Source organism: Betta splendens, chromosome 3 (assembly GCF_900634795.4).
Source record: "Betta splendens chromosome 3, fBetSpl5.4, whole genome shotgun sequence".
Classification (NCBI taxonomy): domain Eukaryota; kingdom Metazoa; phylum Chordata; class Actinopteri; order Anabantiformes; family Osphronemidae; genus Betta; species Betta splendens.
In genome coordinates, this window is record NC_040883.2 from 8,059,809 (window position 1) to 8,083,848 (window position 24,040).

General features: G+C 42.0%; 1 protein-coding gene across 1 annotated transcript in view; it reads left to right on the forward strand.

The window, feature by feature from the left end:
• si:ch211-186j3.6 (neural-cadherin) overlaps window positions 1-24,040 on the forward strand; it is a 190,521-nt gene that overhangs the window by 96,092 nt on the left and 70,389 nt on the right. The window contains 10 exon segments of the mRNA XM_029144225.3: window positions 443-586; window positions 6,110-6,230; window positions 6,893-7,055; window positions 8,473-9,141; window positions 9,994-10,185; window positions 10,601-11,044; window positions 11,156-11,486; window positions 12,116-12,209; window positions 15,289-15,473; window positions 21,916-22,145. Coding sequence (XP_029000058.1) covers window positions 443-586; window positions 6,110-6,230; window positions 6,893-7,055; window positions 8,473-9,141; window positions 9,994-10,185; window positions 10,601-11,044; window positions 11,156-11,486; window positions 12,116-12,209; window positions 15,289-15,473; window positions 21,916-22,145 — 2,573 coding nt within the window.

A 24,040-nucleotide genomic window follows, 5' to 3' on the forward strand; every position in this document is an offset into this window, starting at 1 on the left:
TCCACCCTGGATTAAATAATTCATCGCATCTTCAGGCTTGTATTGTAAATTATGCTAGTTTTGATGCCGTAATGAAAGCAGGTTCGGTGTGTTCAGTGGCTCGGCTGCCGAGCCTCGCGCTGATGCCCCCCCGAGGTGCTTTATGCTCCGATTTGGATGCGTAATGATAAAATGGGAAATAGTGAAGTGAGATGACAGATGTAATGAAAAAATCACAGCTGATGGAACATAGAGGACAAAAGAGGCTATATTTGTGTTTGCATTCGTAAAGAACTGCCTCCTTCGCGGACGTAAAGTGACACAGAGTGAGCGCAGAAAGACAGACGTTCATGTTCACACTGACAGAATAAGAACAACCTCCTTGTGTACAATCACCTCTTCTTCTTTCTTTGGACCTCTCAGTCTCTTATTTTTCTCTTTTCTTTTTTCTTGTTCTTTTCAGACACGGCATACGTTCGCGTCTTCATCAGTGACGTCAATGACAACAAGCCGGCTTTCGCTCAGGCGTCCTATGAAGTGGACGTGGACGAGGATGCCGATGTAGGCTTCGCCATCCTCACCGTCAGTGCCAATGATGGAGATGAAGGTGGGTGGGAAACGACCCGTAATGTGTTCATGTATCTATAGAATGGAAACCGTAGGCTTATGGTTCTACTGATACTATTAATACGTACAGTAAGCACATTTACTAAAAAATACTGAAAAATATTTCAGACAAACACTTAATTCCCAGCTTTTGTTCTCCCCTTTTACTTTGTTTTCCAAAAGCCCGATGATGTGACGTTGAACCATCAAATAAATCTTTAATGTAATGCAAAGAAAGAACCTCCCAACCATTGAAATGTTATCTTTAAAGTCTTGAAGTTTCGTTGTTCTTCCACTTTAGTCACATATTTCTACCTAGTAAGATGTTGATCGCCTGAAGAAGTTGAATGCAGCTGGTAGTTCTCTTTGGAATCTTTTGATAACACTGACTTTGTCAACTATTCTTTAACCTGTCACCAGTTTCAAACTATTGACAAACAGCTTTTCTACCAATTTCGACAGCAGGAACTTACTTTTTTCAATCACCTCACCCGCTGATGGCCTAGACATTGAAAGCCGCATGTTTCCACATGTATCCAGCCTAAAAAGCTGCAGTTAAACACTTGGCTTTACTCTTGTGCTTGAGAGGAAGGTTGAGACGGTCCATTCAGTCCTTATCTTTATTAAATAACTGACTTAAAAGGTTGAGACGTTGCCAAGACATTGTAGAATCTTGGATCTGCTGTGTAACCTGTGTAACTGAGAGGTGTTTCTGAGAATATCATTTTGATTAAGTTCTCTTCAGGTGGAACATTTGAGACGATAACATGACTGCAAATATTCTCATTTTATATATTTCTTTATTAGCTTAGCTGCTTATACTCTCGAGAGAAGAAAGCAGCGCGCCTGTGTGTCTGTGTGGGAGACTGACACGGACAACTTCAGAGAACCTCTCAGTAGCTGTGAGGTTTTGACTTGTGTCCTGTGGTGACTGGTTTTATGTGTCATCAACTCAGGCATGTTGCATCCGCCCACTTAGGTTTGATTACCTTTTTCATATAAAAAATGCTGATTCGGCATGAAATGACAAAAATACACTATTATAATCTATACTGCAAATAAATTTCTTGAAGCTTTTTCAGTCTGAATTCTATCATTTTGGACATCTGCTGATACTTAGCTCAAGTTAAACCTACTGTTTAAATGTATAAAGGAAAGCTCTGTTTTATGTGATCCCAAACCTGAATAAATGGTTTCTCTACAAGTTATAAAACAGTTCCTCAATTTTAAAACCCATATTTATCCCAACCCTCTCACATGGTACGCCTACACCTATATATAGGCAGGCATTTGTTGAAATTGCACTATATGTAACCTTGAGCACCAACACAGCAGATGTCGTCTGCTACAGCTGCACAAAACAAATGTAAAATATAGATCTGCCTCAAAAAGTAGTGCATTGTTAACTTTCCATGGCTCTAGTCACATGGTTTGTGAAATATGGCTAAATAGCAAATGTGCAAACAAAGCGGTTTGGTTGAGACCTGCATCCACTGTGGATCCTGAGAACTGGGGCTGGTCACTTGGTTTTTAGCTACTAAATCAAATGGTGCGGAGGATTTTGCTTTTTGGCCTTAAGTTACAAAAATAACTTAACATGTGCCCTAGTAAAATAGAGAAAATGATGTTTTTAGAATTTCATGTTAAGGAAACAATGTTTCCTCTGAGAAAACCTAGTCTTCTTGATTTACCGTAGCTATTAGTCATTTCCTAACTTGACTAAATTGCCCTTTGTAACCTACAACTAACTTTAAATGAGACAGCTGCTGCTTTGTATAGAAATCTTATTTTGAAAGTTAATTTTGAATTTGAGAATATCGTCATCTGAAAATGACTTCATGCAATGTATTAGAACTCAACAGATGAAAAGGATCTGATCATACTGGCTGCTGTTGCCAACCTCTGGCCATGAGGTCAGCTCCCGTCCCCACAGAGTCGGTAAACCTGCATTTAGGCTAGAACGCTGTGACTATGTGCATTGGTCCTAGAGGATGAATGTCGTTTTTATATCACTGTGCTACAGCAGCCTCTCCCTGTCAAACGCTACTCTACACCACTGAGCCGGCTGTAAGCTGGATTCAGTCCTACAGCACACATCAGCTTTGAATTGAAAAGGCTACCTGCCATTTTCAGCTGTCATCATTGAAATTCACCTGCGCGTTCGCTGTTGTGACTTGGGGAGAAGCTCTTGTGTCTGTGAGCTAGCTGGGAAGCCAGTTCGAATGCCAGAGCCAGTCAATACTCTGACTTGTAAAGGTCTAACTATCACTCACATTCTGTCAATAATTTGTGAATGAAGCCTCAGAGAAATCATTTTTAAGCTTCACATCATCACACATCTGCTTTAACTTGACGACTGTAAGGATTGATACCATGTGCTGGCATCAGCGCACAAAAGGCTTTTACAAAAGCTTCCATGCACCTCTTCCTTTGTGGCCATTCTCTACACAGAGATACAGAGAGGGGGACATGCCGAGTGATCAATTCAGAGTGAAACTGATTCATTTTGCTATTTTGTTGAAATACCAAAGGAGGTACAGTAATGCTGGTAAGACGAGAGGAAGGAGGAGGCTTTGTGTTTGTGCAGATGGGCTGGAGTTCCAGTATAATGTTTGCATTATCCAACATTTATCACAGTAGAGAGCGCAGACCTGCTGCACACCCCACACTTTGCTGTGATGAATAACCCTCAATAGCCCCGCGCAAACATGATTATTTCGAGAGGACACTTCTTTGCTCACTTACTGTACTGCAGTTGTGCGAGTGTAGGAAGCCTGTTACCGTCTGGAGTAAGGTCATTATCACCAGCTGAGAGAGATGGATGACCCGCTGGAATATAATAGTATATTATATGCAAAGTGAATGTGTTGTTCCCCTGGGTGGAAAACTTTTGTTCAAATATGGTTTTGACGTCGTTCGTCGACATGATCTCTGCTGTGTAGACACATCAGGAAGGCAGGAAGGCAATAAGATGCCTTGCTACTGCTGGATTGAATATTATAAAAATACTCCTCCTGACACCAGCGTGCTTAGTTTTACATTTTGGACAGCTATAGTCTCAACAGGTGGCTCTGACAGGAAGTTTATGAATAATGATGTGGTTTCTGAATTTAGTTTGACACATATTTATATTTTTTTCATTTAAATGGGATTTTCCACTTTAATTCTTCTGCCTTATATACTGTACAGAGGCCGGCACACACCCTTTATAGTGATCATACCATGTTTCCTGGGGCGCCTAGAGCACATGATACCATTAATAAATATTTTGTTTGCTGCTAATGAGACAGTCCAGCCTGGAGGATCAAACCTTCCATGTCCACTACGATCCAGTAGCTTCTATGGACTCTGTGTTTTGGCCAGCGTGTCGAAAATAAGCGTTTACCACAGTGACGTGGTTATTTATATTTATTTATGTTAATGTTTGCATAAACTAAAAGCAAATCCTAAAGAATCCCTGACTGTCTTTTTTTCTCTGCTCTCCTTTCTGTGTAGCTCTTTCAGTATAAAACAGTACCTGGAGAGATGAAAAGACTTTTAAAATTGGTACAACTGGGACAAACATACATTTTCTCTTTATTTGTTTTTCTGTTTTCCTTGGGGTCTCAGCAGTTTTCTGAATGCTTAAGCTATTGAGAAAAAAAAGAAAAACACAGAATAAGAGTGAGCAGACAGAGGAGACGCGATTGCATGTATCCCCAAAGTCCCATTTAAAAAACCAAGACACAGACGCTACAAAACGATGTGGATTAGAGCATTCTCCTCTCTCCTTCCTTGACTTTCATCTCGCTAATAAGCTAAGAATCTCATCTCGCCTTCAGAGGTTTCTCCTTTCCCTTTCATATTAACATGTCGGGTGGTGGCTACTGCTGCTGATTGAGATGCAGACCTTGGCTAGTAATTGTATTGAGGGGGAACATTCTGTTGATCAGCATCCAATAGTTCTCTATTCTAAAAGCTTTGTAGAATTAAAAAAAAGACAATTGAATGAGGTAAGTGAACTTTGGAACCACAACTCTGGGAGGCTTAATATTATTCTGACACATCAAGACAATGCCAATTTTTTTTTCTTCATAAACAGAATTTTTTTCCAATATTATTTCATTTCGCATATGAGATGTTGGATGTTTTCAAATTGAAAATTCAAAAAACTGTATTAATCCCAGAGAGAAATTTCTTTGCACACTTATGATTGCTTTCACATACAGTAGTATAGAAGGGAAGATCGAAAATACTGTACCAAATAGGTACATTTAAGCTCAGAATTTTTATTTTAGATACAAAAGTAATTTTGTCCATAACATTTTAAGAATATAGATGCATTCAGGGAGAAGTTGGGCATCAAAGAGGACACCAACGTTTCAAATCTTCAGATGTCTCCTCGGTTTGCATTGTGTCTAACTTTACATTTTATTGCAGAAACACACTTTGAGTGTGTAACCTGTATTTTTCAATTTACTGCACAGGAAACATGATACTGCAAAAAGTACCCACTATATGTCTGTATGAATATAAAGTACTAGATTGGATTTTCTTGGCATTCATCAGTAGATAATTTCTCCCACTTGCAATGAAAACAGCAGATCCTAATAATTTCTCCAGTTTTTATTCTTGACTTCTTGACTGCGTTTTTTTTATTGTTTTGCCAAAATCCTGTAGCTATAAATATAAGGTTTAAAAAACGTCACCACACAAGTCCTTGCAGATGCCCTTTGTGAGTGCCGATGGTGGTTTTCTGCACAATTAGCTCAATTGTCTGTTGTGAAACTGGCAATTACCTGGTACTAGCGTCAGCCTCAGGTGACAAATGTCTTATTCTACCATAGGGCCAATTCTAACAAAGAAAGTTAATGCATAGCATTAATAATGACCATGATAATTACATTGGTTGACCTTTCTTTATATTGGAGATGACATACCTGTTGTGTGTTAAAGGGAACTGGATAATCATTACCTACATCATACAAATGATATGTGTGCTTTTATGCCAGCACCTGACGAAAGTACAGCTCTGAATGGACTTTTTCAGGTTTTGTTAGACACGGAGGCTACAAATGAATGAACTGAGTGAAAATTAATGTTTAGAATTTAGCGGCAGGTCGTATGACACTCGAAGATGAAACAAGCTTCAACAATGTGAAATTTAATGAACTTCAATTAACTCTCTATTGAAATGAATACAGCTATGTACCTCATGTATAGACCGAGGCTGAGTTTTTCCACAACATACATACTTATACATAATTACAACATTACAACATAAATACTTAAATTTGATGCCAGTCTACCAAATGTTAAAGGAGCTGCATTGTTTGCACTGGGCTGACTCACTCACATTTACAAGGACACTTCCCTTGACTTGGGGAAGCCTGGAATCAAACCACTGATGCTATAATGGTGGACGACAGCTCTAGCAAAGCCCTATGATGGTGCAAATTGAAAACATATGCTCCTGGGCTGTATTGTACCATTATTCTCAACATTCACCTTTTCCCCATCTCCTATAATGTCTCCCTGTCTGCAGGTGGAAATGCTAAGCTGCGCTACCAGATCACATCGGGGAATACAGGAGGGGTGTTTGATGTGGAGCCCGAGGTCGGCACTATCTTCATTGCCCAACCTCTGGATTATGAACAGAACAAAAGGTAAGGAGCACAGTCGAGAAACCAGCGACTCCTGAGCCACAAGGTGAAATCTCATTATATTAATCCTGGGATTTATTCCTTCCTGTGTGACACCATTAGGTCAAATGCATTTGTTACAGAACTTTCTTTAGGTGTAAGTCTTAGTACCTCTGTCTTCTTACCACATGAACAGTGTTGTGGATTATGTTCATGTTGATCAGGTGGAATAGTATAAATTTGTTGCTTGTGAATAAAAAAACTAGGCCCAAAACACCGTTGATCACAGCAGCCAGTGCTGTGTCCCGCCTCTGGCTGTGTTGACTTCAGACCCGTGTGATCACCAGTAAAAATAATGAATAGATTGTAAATTAACCTTATGAGCTTTTTGACTTTTGCAAAAGTAAGAAGCAGTAGAACATTGAATCTTGTCCGTGCAGCATGTTACACCTGTAACACGCGGTGTGTATTGTGTCCAGTGTGTGGGCTGTGGATGGAACAGCAGCAGCAACTCCATTAATGAACTTCTGGGCACAAACGTGTGTCATTAAACTGTGATACTTCAAATCAGTTATACAGTGTTTCTGCCGTTTTAGTGCAGAACTAATCAGCAGGATCGGTGTTTGCATGTTAAATAGACAGTTGCTTTTGTGAAAGCACTTGATGCAGCTAGAGCCTTTCCGCAGGTACAAGCTTCATATGCTGGCTTCGGATGGGAAGTGGGAGGATTACAACACGGTGACTGTAAACGTGGTGAACAAGAACGACGAGGCGCCCGTGTTCACGGTCAACGAGTACTACGGCAGTGTGACAGAGGAGCTGGACGGCTCGCCGGTGTTCGTCTTACAGGTACTGTCCAGGCTTTACCCGCTCACCTTCACTTGAGCTCGAGCTCATTGTTTGATATGAACACAGTTGCTCTTGTGGTTTATGGCCAATGGATAATTGTCAGACTTTCGCTTGCAAATAACAAATCGCACAGGGAGAATTTAAACACTTCCATACAACAAGTGTTCCTCCGAATTCAACACAGAGGCATCAAACGTGCTGCAAAGGATACGGGACTTTTCTGACGTCCGCAATGATGTTGTCTTCTCTCAGCTCTCTCATTGAAGCAAGAATGTGAGCTCATTTAGATTTCACTACAGTAGAATAAAACCTTTTGCTTTAAAGGAAGCAACGGTCCTACTAGTCCAGAAGGTTGCAGGAGTCTCAGCGTATACAGTAGCATCTATAGCACTGTAGGTACTGTAGGTACCCCACTCAGTTTTCTTTGTCAGATTGTGTTTGTTTTTCTTATTGTTTTTTTGTCAATTAAGGAAAGGAGACTTCTTATATTGCTTTTCATGCTATAGAATATTGGACTTCATTGTCTCAATAAGGTGTCTCTATGTTTTCATTTCAAAAAGCTCTGTAAATCGTCCACAGCCCCCTGGTGGAAAACACTGTGTCAGGAGTCTGTTGAGCGTTAAGTTGATCGCCACGTCTCTTTAGGGAAGAGTGCATTACGTCACATGGGTTGCAGGTCACAGCGTACTGCTTGCTGATGTCTGGCTAGCAGCTAACAGCGCGCTAGCGGCTGATGATTCACAGTGTGACACTGGACCTTGAGGAGGACCTGAGCTCACACCTGCTGTCTGTGATGGACGGCTATGCTGCGTCTCCACTCAGTCCAGTTGTGTGTGTGTCGTAAATACTGTTGTGGTTCTGCGTTTGTCCAGGCAGGACCGGAGGTTGCTCTGAGTGGACTGTCGACATACAGTCGGCAATAATTGAAAAGCACCACAATTCGTTCTTAGAGGGGATTGGCTTAAGTAGCAAATTATGAAATAAGTAGCAAGTTCCCTTCTAACACACCTGGAGTGTGTTAACATAAAACGTTGCCCAAAAGGTGGATTTTGCATGTGCTGGCACCTTTAAATCATTTATTATATACAGCTAAGATTATTTTTTTTAACAGAATTGGATTTAACAATTTGCATATGCCTTTTACAAACTAAGACATTTGGTGTGAGAAGTTAAATAATTGTTAATGGAACACAGATAATTTTCTCTCAGTGTGACTGCTGATATGCTGAAGATGACTGCAGGGGAGGGGTTTGGGGTTTAGCAGTTAGTTTGCCAGATTTACCTGCTGGCATGACATGTTCCTGTCAAGATACCTCTCTCTAAGTCAGCCGCATTTCAATAATTAATTAGTGTAGGAACTTGGTGATTGGGCTCTCATCACCCTCTCTGTCTCCTCGCTGTCCCTTTAATGCTGTAGGTAACAGCGTCTGACCCAGATAAGGACGCTGACCAGGAGGCACTGCGCTACTCTCTCCACGGCCAGGGTGCAGAGAGCGAATTCATAATTGATGAGGTCACAGGCAAGATCTACGCCCAGCGGACCCTGGATCGCGAGGAGCGCGCCGTGTGGCGCTTCGTTGTCCTGGCAACAGACGAAGGCGGCGAAGGTCTGACTGGCTTCACTGACGTTATCATAAATGTGTGGGACATCAATGACAACGCACCCGTCTTCACCTGCGCCCCCAGCTGCCACGGAGATGTGCCAGAGAACTCGGCAGCAGGGACGTCGGTGATGGAGATGACAGCCACCGACTTGGATGATTCAGCTGTGGGGCAGAACGCCGTGCTCTCTTACAGGATTGTGGGTAGTTTGGATGCCACTAGCACTGACATGGGAAGAATGCCTACCTTCTCAGAAATGTTCACCATCAACCCAACAACGGGCACCATCACCGTAGCCATGGGGGGTCTGGACAGAGAGCAGGTTGAGTCCTACCTTTTGGTCGTGGAGGCCAGAGATGGGGGAGGAATGACAGGAACTGGTACAGCAACTATTCAAATTAAGGATGTGAACGATCATGCGCCAAGATTCACCGATCACTCCTGTTTCGCACGGATTTCGGAGAATGCAGAGTCCAACGCTGAGGTGGGTCAGTGGGGATACCGCCACTGTTTGTACCTAAGCTTGCATGTGCTAACATAGGTGTCTGGAAAAGGAACCCCTCTTTTTCATAAACACACTGGATAATTTAATATCCACTGCGACTGTTGCCTTCCATGTATTTGCCATTTCATGGCCAGTAAAGGACGCCTTATCAGTCAAGACGAATAAAGTTCATTCAAAGGTTTTGTGCAACTGAACATGAATTCAGAACCAAACTTCTTGCATTCACTTTCAGCTCATTGTTTTATATATATTTGGTTGCCTCCCAGCAACTCTGCAGTAAACTGAAGCAAGTAAAACACTATAAACGAGCTGTCAGTACAGGACAAATTGGCAGAGAGCCGATGTAAACTGGTACAGTTACGAGGGTTTAGGAAGATTCTTGATGCAGCTGTGACCTAGATTTGTATACGGTATTATAAAAAAATGACCATTCTCAAAATCTTTATTTTAGCTCCAACTTCAAATTGTTCATCTTTTTCACTGAAGCAAAAATCAATAATTAATTATTCTGGATCAAAGTCAAAATAATCAACTTTTTCAATTTCTTAGTTTCACAAGTTGTGAAATGTCACTAGAATGTGAATTTACAGCCGTCGTCAACACTGAGCAAAGTAAACCCAGCTGTAATGACATCAGGGCAGTGCTGTGGAAATGAAATGGTCCATATGCATTAAAGAGAGTAGAAAGTCCAACAGATGATGACGCTGAACCTGAACCCAGAAATAACATATTGTACAGAATCTGCTTGTAAGACTGACACAGCAGTACTATCACTATGCAGCTTTTCAGTTAATCCTCATGCGTTTTGACAAGTCGCTGCTTTGTTCTAAGGTTCTGGAGCTCGCGGCAGAAGACCGGGACACGGGAGAAAACGCTCAGCTCACCTTCAGCGTTGTGGCCGGAGACCAGGAGCAGAAGTTCTACATGGTCAGTCACAAGCAGGAGCAGCGCGGCACCCTGAGGCTTAAGAAGCGCCTGGACTACGAACGGCACAGCGAGCAGAGGTTCAACCTCACACTCAAGGTACAGGACGTGGGAATTGCTCAACAAACCTTTGTGTGTTTTCCATTTCCATCAAATTTTTGGCGCTTTTTCTTAGCTTTCTGTGAAATCTATGCAGCAATTAAAACGGGGGATGTAGGAAAATAGATGCCAGAAGACAAATGATGTAGTGATGTGGTACAAAAATAAGCTGCGTTTTAGGTTTAGGTACATTTGTCTACAGTTTGTTCCTGGAAGGATTTATGTATTGATGCAATATTTTTTTTAGCAACGCTGCATTTGTAAATCTGTCAAACCAACCTGTGAGCAATAGGCTGGGAGTTTAAAAGCCTCACAGGGCAACTTTATACATATGCTACAGCTTCACTGTGTTGCCTTGTAGTTGAATGACAAAATTATTTTACATAATTGAAACTTTGTGTGGTTCTGGTTTCAGGTAGAAGACCTGGACTTCTCCAGTCTCCTCCACTGTGTGGTGGAGGTGGAAGACTACAACGATCACACACCCGTATTTATTCCGCACTTCCTGTCCCTCGCCCCGCTGCCCGAGGACGTCTCCGTAGGAACCAGCGTGGCGCGCCTGGTGGCCAGTGACTCGGACTCAGGCCAAAACCGTGACATCACCTACAGCCTTTCAGAAGACTCAGATCCCGAGGGGCTGTTCACTATTGACCAATCTGGACTACTGTCTGTAGCTCAGCCTCTGGATCGGGAGAAGATTCCTCAGCATCACTTGGTTGTCATAGCTACCGATCATGGGGTTCCACCTCTAACGGGCAGTGCCACGGTTCAGCTGCCTCTTTTGGATGTGAATGACAACGGACCCGAGTTCGAAGCGACATACTCCCCAGTAGTGTTTGAGAATGTGATTGGACGACAGGTGAGTTCGACTAACCTTGATTAATCCGTTTTATACAGTGTTAATTGTTACATTACACTGACTTGGAAAGCAGACTGTTTTTAAAAAAAACATGTAACTGCTCTTGTTTAGGTGGTAAGAATGAACCAAACATCAACCCTGCTGCGGGCTGTGGATCAGGACTCTCCAGAGAATGGCCCTCCCTTCCACTTCACCGTTCCCCCGGAGTATCGCCACAGCAATGACTTCTCCCTGCAGGATAACCTAAACGGCACCGCCACATTAACGGCCCTGAGGACGTTTGACCGCGAGCTCCAGAAAGAGTTCCTCATTCCTATTATAATGAGCGACAGCGGGCACCCTGCCAAATCAGTGACCAGCACCCTGACGGTGACGATCGGTGATCAGAACGACCACGCGCACGTGGCAGGAGAGAAGAAGATCTTCATCAACAGTCACAGGGGTGAGTTCACATGTATGGAACATCGAAGCTCTGGGTACAGCACATGTATCTGTCCAACAAGAAATACGTCCACAAAAATAGCCTTCATCTGGTTTTGAACCGTGCCCTCACAGTCAGTGTCAGTCACTGTCTGAAGGTGCTGGCTAATTAATTTGTAATCATGTAGTAATTAACACCCACACTTGCATGCTCTGTTTTTTCACATTCTTACTGTTATCATTGTCTGTGTGATTAGTGTTTTGTCAGAATGACAATTATAAGCGACCTTAAATAAGCAAGGTCAAGGTCATTTTTTAAATTTTATATTGAAATATATAATTCTCAGTATAACTTTTACATTGTGGATTCAACAACTTTTTTCTTCCTTCTTGCTTTGTCTAAACAGTAATTAAAATGACCTTTTTGTTATTTCTCTATCATGATTCTAAACTTCGTCATCAGTTTTAAAGCTCTTGCCCTCCGTGCTATTTAATTTATCTATGGCAGAGCGTAACTCACAGGCACATGAATAGACAGTACGCATGCAGAGTGAACACCTGTTCTCATGCAAATTAAGCGTCCATTCATCACAGAGATACTCACTTGTTGTTTGGTGGCGGCTTCTGAAGTGGAATGTTCCCTTTCCTCAGGCCGCATGCCAACTACCGTGCTTGGAAAAGTCTACTCTCCTGACCCGGATGACTGGGACAACAAAACCTACGTGTTTGAAGGACACGTGCCAAGGTAAATACTGTGACCTTTCACCAAGAAATCCAAAACAGAGCATCCTCCCATTTTGTATATATCAGGGGCCATAGCTATTCATTTTAACCTCAGAAATGCTGAGTTCATAAACGGTTTGAAGGCAGTAATGGTGATTGTTGAGTCTCTGCTTGCCAAGATGCTCACAGTTAAACAGTTAATTAGTTCTTTACTTAATGAAGTAGGCCCATACGCCAGATGAGTCAGTGAAGTCAATGGAGCAATATAGTGTGAACCGTCTTCTGTTGCTTTTCTCTAGAACCAACTACAGCCGTTTCATTAAAACAGAAACCTGTGTTGCTCAGACAGACTCTTATAGAAGTCAATAAATTCTGCTGTTCACAAAAGAGGTTTGTTGCAAAGCTGCCCCAGTTACGTTCCGTGCGTCGTGGCTGCCTGACATATTTGTTGCCTAATGAAAATATATAACCTCGGTTTTGAAAATGTGAACCATTTAATGTCGTAAATTACTACTGTAAGCACAAATTGTTGAGCGAGCGGGAGAAGGTTCAGCGATGCAAGAGGAAAGTATTGAGTTTGTAAATGAAATGTATGTTCTCTCTTACGACTGGCTCTGCTTCTCATCGTCCGGACTCCGCCGGTCCAAACAGATTCTGTCCAGTCTCACAGCGACTCGGAGGACTCAACAGATCTATGCATTTTATTTCTCCTCCCTATTTATTCAAGGTAGAATAATTGAGTGCAAATGTGTTATGCAGTGGTTTTGTTTCAATTCATACTAATGCATGTGGTTTAAAAACCGCAGTACAAGTGGCAGTGATTATGACATCAGTATATTACAATATTTAGATGGATTGCATTTAATTTTTCTTCAAATCAATTTGATAATATCACTCGGCTCATAAATAATTCATAACAAAATGTAGATTAGACAATGTTTAATGCGCAAACCGTACAGACTCAGGGGATGCTGAATAATTCTGATTGCAATTGTTCACTCTCTTGAAAGAATCTGTGGCTTGTGTCTTGTGATTTGTTTTACATATTGCTTTTAAACTTCCAGACAGATGCTCTATTTGTTTTTAAGAGCTGATATCATTGAAATGATGCAAAGCAGCAGCGCAGCGTTCTGAATGAAAAGGCTCAAACCTTTGCTTCTGAGTCTTCTGTGCTTTAAGCATCAGTGACCCGTGCAAACTTATAGTATACAGTAGTTTATTCACTTCTCTTCGAATTTGGATGAACTCGATTAGATTCTGGTTTTTAAAAGGTCAACATGCATTGTTTCTATTTTCGTCAACACAAAACCCAAAGAAAGCCCTGAGAAGTTTCTTGTTCTTGTGTTTTATTATTATTCCTATTAATTACCCGTTGGTCCGCTGTCTTTCTGATTTATTGATTAAGCTGCTACATTCTCACAAAAATATCCTGATTATATATTCATATTCATAAAATTTCATTATTTTCTCTCCCATAATGTCTTTCTTTAATTCGCTGCTAGTGGATGTGGATTTTCTGGACCATTTTGGAGAATGCGGTCCTTTATTCACCCCTGTGCCAAAGTGACAGTTGGCAAATACATTTCTCACTTTAATACTTTATCTGTAACTTCATCACATGCGGTGACACCTCCAGCACCCTGTGAACACCCAGTCTTTATCTTCCAAACCGAGCTGAACTCAAAAATGACAAACTTTTCTTCCTTCTATCTCAGTGTCAAAGTTCAGCCGGTATGGAGGCCCTGGTGTAATATGGAGCATTAACATTTCATGACAGCTCTCCTCTCCTTGTTGTTCCACTGTTCAGAACGCATTGTCTTATGACTGCGGCACTGGCTTTTCTCAAAGCACACACAATGCAGCCTGTCACATCTTGTCCTGTTCTACTTTTGCATTTCATCGCCTCAGTTCGGCCTCGATGAGTGTTTTTTACTGTCAGTGTGTGCTTTAACTCGTCAGCTGTAGATGTTCTGGATGATTAAGTGATTCAGTGTCTACAAGGCACAGTCATGTGCAACAAATCTTGGGGTCTACAGACATGTAATGAGTTACAGTACCAGCAGCCTTCCACAGTATTAGAAGCCTTTATGTAGATGTAAAGCTATGAATTAAGTGCTAGACATAATACTTAATCTGAGTGTCACAGTGTTTGCAGGAAAAGGTGCTAATGTGGCCCTTGTCTCCACAAGTGGTTTATTAGTTGATTTGCCAGGGTTCTGCCTTGGATTTCCTCTCTAATTAAACTTGGATGAGCTCATTTACTGTACAAGAGGAGCACCGAGACAAGGACTAAGTGAAATTGCTCTCTCGCATGTGTCTGGGCCCTTAACTCAGTTTGATTTTGCCCCTTGCGTACTTCTCTAATGTATTGTTTCTGCTCACATTCTGTTACTGTCCCAGAAGCCAAATGGCAGAATTAGAAGCAAAAGAAATACTGTAAATGCCAAATAAAACATTCAAAACGTTTGCACTTTTAAAAAGGAATTGTTTTGGTCAAATGAGTTTATCATTTAAGGTCTTAATAGATATTTATATCCACCACATGCTGGAACCTTTCAATTTAGAGGAGCTTATACTTCATTTCTGTTTTTTGTTGAAAACTGTTTTCCTCAAGACAGATGTGCTACTTGCCCCAAAAGGTGCAATTTTCAAAAATGTGTTCTGAAGTTCTCGCTATTTATCTTCAGTCAATTTGATGTAAGAGGAGACTCGTGACAGACATAAGAGCCTCTATTTTGCAATTTACAATTTGACAAATGTCAGCATATTTATGAAGACCCTGGATTGACTGAGTTCAGACGCAGGTGCGGCGACGGATCTAGAAAAATATTCATTGAGTGGAAAAAGGGAGGCTTGAGGCTTTGGTGGAGTGTTCAAGCACAGGGGGATGAATCAGGTTAACCTCTTCTGTCAAGAGAGATTTGGCATCTCAATTTTCAGCCAGTGTGACATGTATAGTGCAGTCCTGGACTGTACCCAGACCCGCCACCCCCACCCCCCAGCATTAGCTTGTCCACAAAGGTCCATTAAAGAATAAACTGCTGTAGAGGGTGACTTAGACACTTTGACCTGGACATGTCGTCATGTGTGCTCTTTTTCAGTTACTTCATACTGAACAAGCGGACTGGTTTCCTGATTATTAAGGAGAACGCTCCACCCGGCACCTATCAGTTCCAGGTCCGTGTGTCTGATGGAGTATGGCCGGATGCTGTCTCCACGGTCACGGTGCATGTGAGGGAGCTGCGCGACGAGGCCATCTACAACTCAGGGTCCCTTCGCCTGGCAGGTGAGCTTGACTCTATCCATGATCCCAGGGGCCTTGTGTCTCCTGTTTTTATTTTTCACCAGCTGTTTACTGTCTATTGGTTGATGGCATTTTACCCTTTTTGAGTCAATGCTTTCTAGTTCTGGTGGGCAAACAGCTTTGCACTTGATGGTGCACATTCCTTTTGACAGTCTATTACTTTAATAATAAAAATTTAATTAGAAATGAAGTCCAGTTGGAGACGTTTGGTTGCAACCACAGTGGTCTTTGAATGTGTGGCTCCGACCGTGAAACAGGAGGCGTGTGGAGATGCTTTGCTGGGGGCACGTTTGGAGACCTACTTTAGTAAAAGGAAGGCCACACTTAACAAGTATGGCTACCACAGCAGACAATGGCTATTCCAGCTTGTGTGCACTTGAATGTATTATCTTTTATTTTCTACTATGTAATGACTAGAAACAATCCTTTAGTTCAGGGAAGAGTTATTTCTCAAAGAGTAAGCATCAGATGACCTGGCCTCCATGGTCACCTCAATCAGCTGATGTGAATCCAGTTGACTGATTTTGGGGTGAGTTGAATTGAACAACTGATAAACACATCCAGGAGTTCTTATGTGGGAATAAGGGAAAGGCTTAAAGGCTGCTTTGAAGATTCCCAAACAACATAGTGTGTGCTAGGTCTTCCAGCATTACATACAGTATACGTTTGGATGTGTTAATATAGTAAATAATAAATATATTAAGTATTAAGAATTCACACAAAACACTGAACATGAAGGTGTGTCTACATATTGGATTGATAGTGTACTTTGCAAATGAGAATAGTGGTAATGGACCAAGTTGTTGAAAGATCAAAAGATGTCTACAAAATATATGAATATAGGAAATGATTGTGTGGTGTTGTAAATGTTACAATATGAATGGATAATAACAGATGGCAGGCTCTGGCATAACTGTGTACTGTAATGAACAGATCAGATAAAGTTTTACACCACCACATCTACAGTATGTTATCAACTATTCTGTCATTAAGTTGTTAACACTCAACGATCACCCACGGGCGGGCTGTTCCTCTTCCTTACTGTTATTTGTGTCTCTGAGGACACATGGGAGCAAGTGTGAACCAGTGCAAAGCCATCTGGGTAGAGAGGAAGGAGCTGCATTGTGGGTGCCTTGGGCCTCTTCCTCCGTTTAATCTTGACATGCGCTGCTTCTCTGAAACCTTAGGTATCAGAGGAGTGGCCCTCCTCTTTTTCCAAATGGGCTGCAGTATCCTCTCCTCAGGAGCCGCTCGTCTGTGTTGTTCCCTGTGCTTAGTTTCTCTTACCATATGAACAAATGTTTGCTTTCTGCCTTCCTCAGTGCATTGCTAGGTTTGAAATACATGAGGATGATGTGTTTGTTGAAGACCCTCCCGAGCTTTTATTTCCAGAGGGCAGTGAGAGTCAAAGACAAACACTGATCTTGGTGCGTAGGCAAACCTCTAAACTGCAATGTTTAAACTGTACCAGGCAATCCAAGACAGACAAGGACTCCCCTGTGAGACCCTGTTGAGTGAACCCGATGTCGTCCACGGCAATGATGTGTGTAAAATGCCTACCTCCTGTGTTTTGATTTTGATTGGACACAACAGAGAGCCCAGGTGTTTGTGCCTGTGTCAAGTTTCACTTGAAAAATGATCTTCCCATTTAACACAGGCAAGTCTGGACCGACCTGAAGATTAAGATACTGTACGTTGTCTCATCCTGGCAGCGTTCTGTTATCACAGTAACTAATTTAACAATGACACAGCCTCTTGTAATCTGTGATGAATGTGATAAATGTTAATTTTGCTTAAATTCAAAACGGAAAATATGATTATAACTTGCAGACTTGTCCACAGCCATACAGTAGAACATTAATGAGCACTGATTACTGTCTGCTCCAGTTGTTTACAGTGCTTCCAAGAACTGTCGCACTCTCAATTAAAGATGCTTCTTTTGACAAAAGATTACAGCTGTTAGTAATCCAGACTCGCGGGATCTCTGTTGCGGCCGCCACACGACGACGGAAGCACCTGTTCCCATCACTTACCCTGGCAAAATAATTAGCCGCAAGGTTTCGCTCAGCCAGCACATTCCCCTCACATGTTGAGCGGCATTCATCATTACCTGATGTACAGCACTTTGGCTGTCTGCTTAGAATTAAATTCACTTTAGAGAAATGGGACATGCCTGAAAGATTTTTATGATTTGGGAGATATTGAAATGGAAGAAGAGGGGGAGGACAGTGGGCGCGCTGCGAAGATGAGTGGCGAGCGGAGGGAGAGAACGGAGGAGAGGATGGAAGGACTAGCCGTGGCTCATACAAATAGATAAAAGGATTTGCTTCTCATTCGGAAAACAGGGCCAAGGTAAATTAATGTGCAGCAAACTCAGACGGTTTGGTGGAGAACAGCTGGTGCTCGTGTTTTATTATTTGTGTAAGGGAGATGAATCCATGCTCAAAATGTAGTCTAGCCACTGTGTTTTCAAGATGAATAATGGAACTGAAGAAGAAAGAAAACGCTCAATTACACTATTATTTTGTTTATTTATTCCTGAAAAAGTGTATTTTATCTATTTAATTTGAAATAATAATGTTAGGCTTGTTAACTGTGTATCCTGTGGAGTTGTCACTTCGTTGAGCAACATTAAAAGGCTATGTTAAAGAGCTGTTAGCGGCAGATTTTATTGATTTAAAAGCTCCAGGTTGTAACAGAGGGACTTAAATTGAAAGCCAGAGAGCACTCGAGACCCAGTCCCTGCTGCGAACGCAGTGTCAACATCACTCAACGCGCTTTTAACCCGCAGTTCAGCAAGAGCAAACTCGCCAGGAACACACGTTTGAAGACAGAGCAAACGGCAATATCCATGATTAATGACCTTGAGATCATCATGAGGTGTGGGCCGGGCCAGAGAAGTGTGTGTGTGTGTGTGTGTGTGTGTGTGTGTGTGTGTGTGTGTGTGTGTGTGTGTGTGTGTGTGTGTGTGTGTGTGTGTGTGTGTTAAATGTAACAGAAGTCATTTCTAGGATTTTATTTTTCCTGCTGGAGCTTTGGAGTAAACAGTCTCATTGATTTTCAGTCTCGGGGATTATGAAAATATTCTACTTATAGCATTACTTACAGCCTCCTTGACATTCTAAATCCCATTTCAAGAACAAATGTGGAATGCAATAAGGTTGCACAAAGAAAGAACTAGTTAAATCTGCCGCGCTGAGATTAAGGCACTCTCCCACCAGACCCCCGCTTTCTCACTGTTGATGAAAAGGTAAAGAAAAGACGCGGTAAACAAAAAGTCCTTGAAACGTCCACGTAACGTCGGCACGGATTGAAACGCATAGAGCTGAGAGGAAAAAAAACAGGCACGAGTGCAGAGTACAGTGGTGTGTGTGGACCGCACACTGACCGACCAGGTTATGCTTTGATAAAGGGACCAGGGCTTCACGGAGATGTAAGTAATTACCCTTTAACAGGAACTACAATGAGATGTTACCAAAATAAAAGTCTCTGTTCACATCTGTCTGGCGTCTGAGATATGCATGTATTGTGGGCAGAAAATCAGATATCTGTAAGTATACGATTCCTGGGGTGTGTGCGCCCAATTTCACTTTCACATAATTCGATTGGGCACATGAGGACGTCTGTTTGGAAGCGTGTCATGTTGTCCTGAAAAAAACAGCACAAAACATCATCTAATTTTTAAACCAGACACAAAATGAAAAAAACATGTTGCATGACCTTGTATATAAGCAACGCAACCACTGTGCCAGATTCACTTTCAGCAATGGATTAGGGCTGCACCTAGTTTACTTTATTTTATCTTCGTTGTACTGTGAATATTAGGTCAAATATCTACAATTGCGTGAGCAAAGTATTTGTTTCTGCGCCAACAGGGGGTCAGGAATACACTTAAAGAACAGATAGGGGTACAGTTAAGAGAGGTGTAATGGCTCCTTTTCTACAGTATCATCACACAACGTTCCTCATAATGTTTAAAGTATTTATGTAGCAGGTGCCAACAATAAAGAAAATCATACAAGAATGTTGAAATGAGAAAATGTGAAAAACGTCAGATTTGTGCAGAAGACAAGGACGCGGATGACACAAGCCTGCTGATGTGGCAGCGCTGCACTTAGAGTGCCATAGTGACAGTGAAGTTGGTGTCAAAGGTCACGGCTATGTGATTTAGTTGTCCTTTAAATATATATATATATATATTCAATATTACCCTTTTTCTTTGTAAATTAAGTATTTTCCACCACAGGTTCATGGGTAGAAAAGCACTGACTCACACCATGTCTTTCTCTTCAACTTCTAATTTTGCAGAAGTTAGTTAAAGTTTAGTTGCATTTTAAGGTAGTTTAGGATTGTTCAAGTTATCAAAAACCTGAAAAACAAAACTTAACTGCATCACAGACAAGGGTATTAAAGTAGCTCCTGCGTTTTGGCCGTGGAGCCTCTTGTCGAGGAGGGACGCATCGAGCTGGACATACAGCAGACCATGGTATTCATTGTCCTTTGCTCTTTTCTGCATGAGCAGGCTATTTCACATTGCTTTGCGTCCGTTTGTGAGCAGCCCCGGGCCCACGGGCGGGAGCACATCTATGCGGCGCCTCAGCCTCCAGCTCCAGCGAAGCCTCTGTGAAGGACGCGGTCGCGAACTGTGAGGCTGGATCAAAGCCAGGTGTAAAGGCTGCCACTCTGCCCCCTGCAAAATCCCCCCTAACTGTCTCTCCGTCCGCCTGTGTTCCAGTCCTCCCCCCAGACTGACGGATGGGAGCTGACACCAGCCTCCATCCCTCATGCTGTATCTGCTGAGCCCATTCTGAGCCCCCTGTCTTGTCTCTTAATGCCAAGGCTCTTTTTCCCTCCGTGCGCTTCCAAACATAATCACCAGACCACCACACGCGCATATACTGTATCTACACGTTTGCAGTGTATTTGTGTCGTACATACACTTAATGTTCATACTGTGTGTGTGTGCATGTGCTACCTTAGTCTGGACAACGACTTAAATACAGTACAACTGAGGACAAGGTTTTTGCTGAAGCACCCTGATGTCACCATTGCAGGATGGCAGACATAAAACAGGCTGTCATTAGTGTAGAGGATATGAGGGACGTCTGTATTGATCTTAACGTTGTAATATAGGTCTATTAATACAATAATGGTCATTAAAACAGGATCTTAAGTACTTTTATTATTGCAATGAGTTCGTGGCTTGCATACAGACATACTTACAGTACATGGTGTAAGGTAAATGTGCTGTATGCATAAAGCTCCCTTGGTAAATAAACCTCTTTGTTTCATGTCCTAAAATTCTATTCTGTTCTTTAATTTAGATTTTAAGAATGACTGATTATCCCACATTCAGGCCTATAATATACAAACATACTGGTAGCTCGGATTTCACACCAGTGAAACATGTTTGATTCAAGGAGTTTAGCTCTTAGATTTCAATCAGACAAAAAGCCTTGGTAGCTAATAATTGTGGCGCTGGTACAGTACAAACACAGTTGTGAACATCTCCTGCGTTAATAATATGTTAGAACTACAGTGCATGTACACAATACCACAGTGGACACAGATATGGCCACGCTCCACAGACAACCACTTGAAAAGAACTCAGTCCAACTGATGACGGTTTGACGCTATGATAGTAATCATGAACAGCTAATGAAGTAGCCGCTGCAGTTTGGAGATGTGCATGAGAAAGGTTCTGTAAAGCTTCAGCTTTCCAGCCTCATTGTTAACAGTCCTCAGCCCTTTATACCAGGTTAACACACAGTAGGAACTGTATGTGTTGGTCTTTACTGGAGGTTGTGATGTTCAAGATTCATTCAGGTCCTGAATGAGTAGTAGGTCTGCACATGGAGAGGTGCAGTGAAGCCAGTCCCACCAACCATAGGATCAAAGGTCTGGTCATTAATCAGATAGTCACTGATCAGACAATCCTTTGGAGTGGATCCTTTTCTAGGGAATACCTTTAAGTCCAACTCAACTCCAGTCGCGATGTATGACAAATATATTGGGAAAAAAAACATGAGCGTTCTCCCCCTCTATTTAAAAATGGCAACCACATTTTTTTTATTAAAGTACAATTACCTTTGAATTGAAATTCAACTCTAAGCTGCTATTTACCCGCCAGGACACATTCCTGTATGTAAGCACGCGCGCACCCTTACTCACCCAGCCGCACAGAAAGGAAAGTTCAGTACAGATAAAAAGAATATATCCCAACAAAAGCATTTGTCAGACAAAATGAGCCTTTTTGAATAATTTATAATCACAGCTCCAGTCTTCTGTGTTCTGCGCTATTTTAAAATTTAACACTTGGGCCCAGTTTGAAAAATAATTGGATTTCCTTAAGCAGAGGCGGAAATAATGAGGCCACTTCTGTACAAGCTGCGGTTCCAATTGTTTGTTTGTTTGCGTTCCTCAGACATCACAGCGAAGGAGTTCATCGAACTGAGGGGAAAGCAGCGGAGCCGCTACGAGCTGCTGGTGGACTTCCTGTCTGAGATGCTCTCGGTTCCGCCCGACGACGTCAACGTCTTCAGCCTGATCGACGCGCGGGCGCGAACGTTGGACGTGCGCTTCGCCGTGCGCGGCGGCGCCTCCTTCCTGCAGCCCGAGAAAATGCACGGCTACCTGGCAGCGCACAAGCAGAAGGTAGGCGCTCTTCTTGTTCCTGATAAGGTAGACGGAGGGTGCTCCAAGTCCAATCTATTGGTTGTTCTGACGGCTCCCAATGCAACCGCCTGCACTCTAGTGCAGGAAGACGCAGGACGGGTCGCGCCGCGCGTGGAAAACGAGCCTGCGCGGTCTCGTTGCTCTGGCACTCGTTGGTCACGGGCAGCGGTTAAGCCTCTGGCGATGTTTTGACTGAGGTTTATCTTGAATTATATATGCCAGTCAAAATGGAACAGTCCCAGCTGTCTGATGGTGTAACCAGACAGAAGCCTCCTAAATCTAACGTATCATCATTAATAGTTCATCAAAATCGCTGGCTTTAGAATTCAGCTTACGCTGGATTTGTGATGATGATGATGTCGTTGTTGGGACACAGTTATGGAGTTTCGATTATGATGTCATTACACTTGGGTGCCTTTGGATATAATATAATAGACCAATAATATACAATGTTTCTTCATTAAGCTCTTTCTTGCATATATCTGCATTAGAGGAGACTAATAATGTGGATTTAAAGATGAGATAAAGTGATGCAGTGCATTCTCAGTGAACACTTGACCTCTGCATTTACGGTTTGTCTACGAGCGTCATGAACATTTTGTTGACTAAATAACTTGGTGGTGGTGTGAGGTCACTAGTAAGCGTAGAAGCAGAATGATTTTCTTACATGCAATGTAAAGCTGAGTTACTGTTTTGGTGCAGAATGTCAGAGACAAGGCTCTGTCAGTGTGACCTCAAAACATGGAACGTTTGTATGTTTTATTACACTGATATCTGTTTTTGTACATGATAGAAAAACAAGGTGCCACATCCAAATGAGCATCAAAACTACTGTATGTGAGCAAACAAGAAGATCATTTTCATCGACATACAGTAATATCTGTTTATTTAACTTTAATATTGTACATAGTCCAAGTGCAGCCTTGACATCTACACTCAGAATCTCCATTTCTTTGACACTATCCTTTCTGTAAAAGAGGCTTTTACATTTTGATTGACTGTTGAGTCTGCAGGGCTTTGAGCTTGCTGCTTATTACCATGGCAACATCTCTTTGTAGATGACCCAGTATGCACATTGTCATCACTTGTTATAGGACTGAACAGGGGTTTGACTTTGTGTGTTGGTCCTGCTCTTGAACAGGACAGATCCTGATACTGTACAGTACACACCACAACACATGCAGCACATTATTAGTTATTACCTTTTTTGATCTGTACCGCCAATAGTCGTTTTTCACAGACACCAAGTCTTCATGTCACAATAGGAAAAGCAAAGGTCGAAATAACAAATGCATCATTGCTGAGTCATCTTTCCTGGTATGATGCGAGCTGGGTCACTGTCACCGTATCATGCTCATTGTGACACACTGAATGGAACAGAGCCGTTGCTAATGTTATTAGTAACACCAGTTGTCTGCTGAATGCGATTTGCATTCTGATTCACTTTTGCAAATTCTATTCCAGGCCTTTTTATGGCTGACACACAAATAATCTGACTACAGGACAAATGCTATGTGATGCAAACATTTTGGTGGTAAGTCAGAACACTCGACAGAAACTATGGGGCTTTTATTTCCTCCACATAACATATCAGACAACTGAAAAGTTATTCTTTTGGCAGCACTGTTTGGTCCACAATCAAACTCCCATTGAGTCACATCTGAAAAGGTTATTCAATAGCATTCCCTAAATGATTCACCAGTTCTACAAGCTATTGTGCATAAAAAAGCAGCAGCACAGGATGAACATCCCTAAAGTCAAAACTCAGTTTCTTCTACTTGTGGGAGTTTGCTGCAGAGAAATAATATAGCTGTGCCTATTGTAAACTCCTAAAATGTTCTCAAACCCACTGACAGCTCTCAGCACATTCTTGG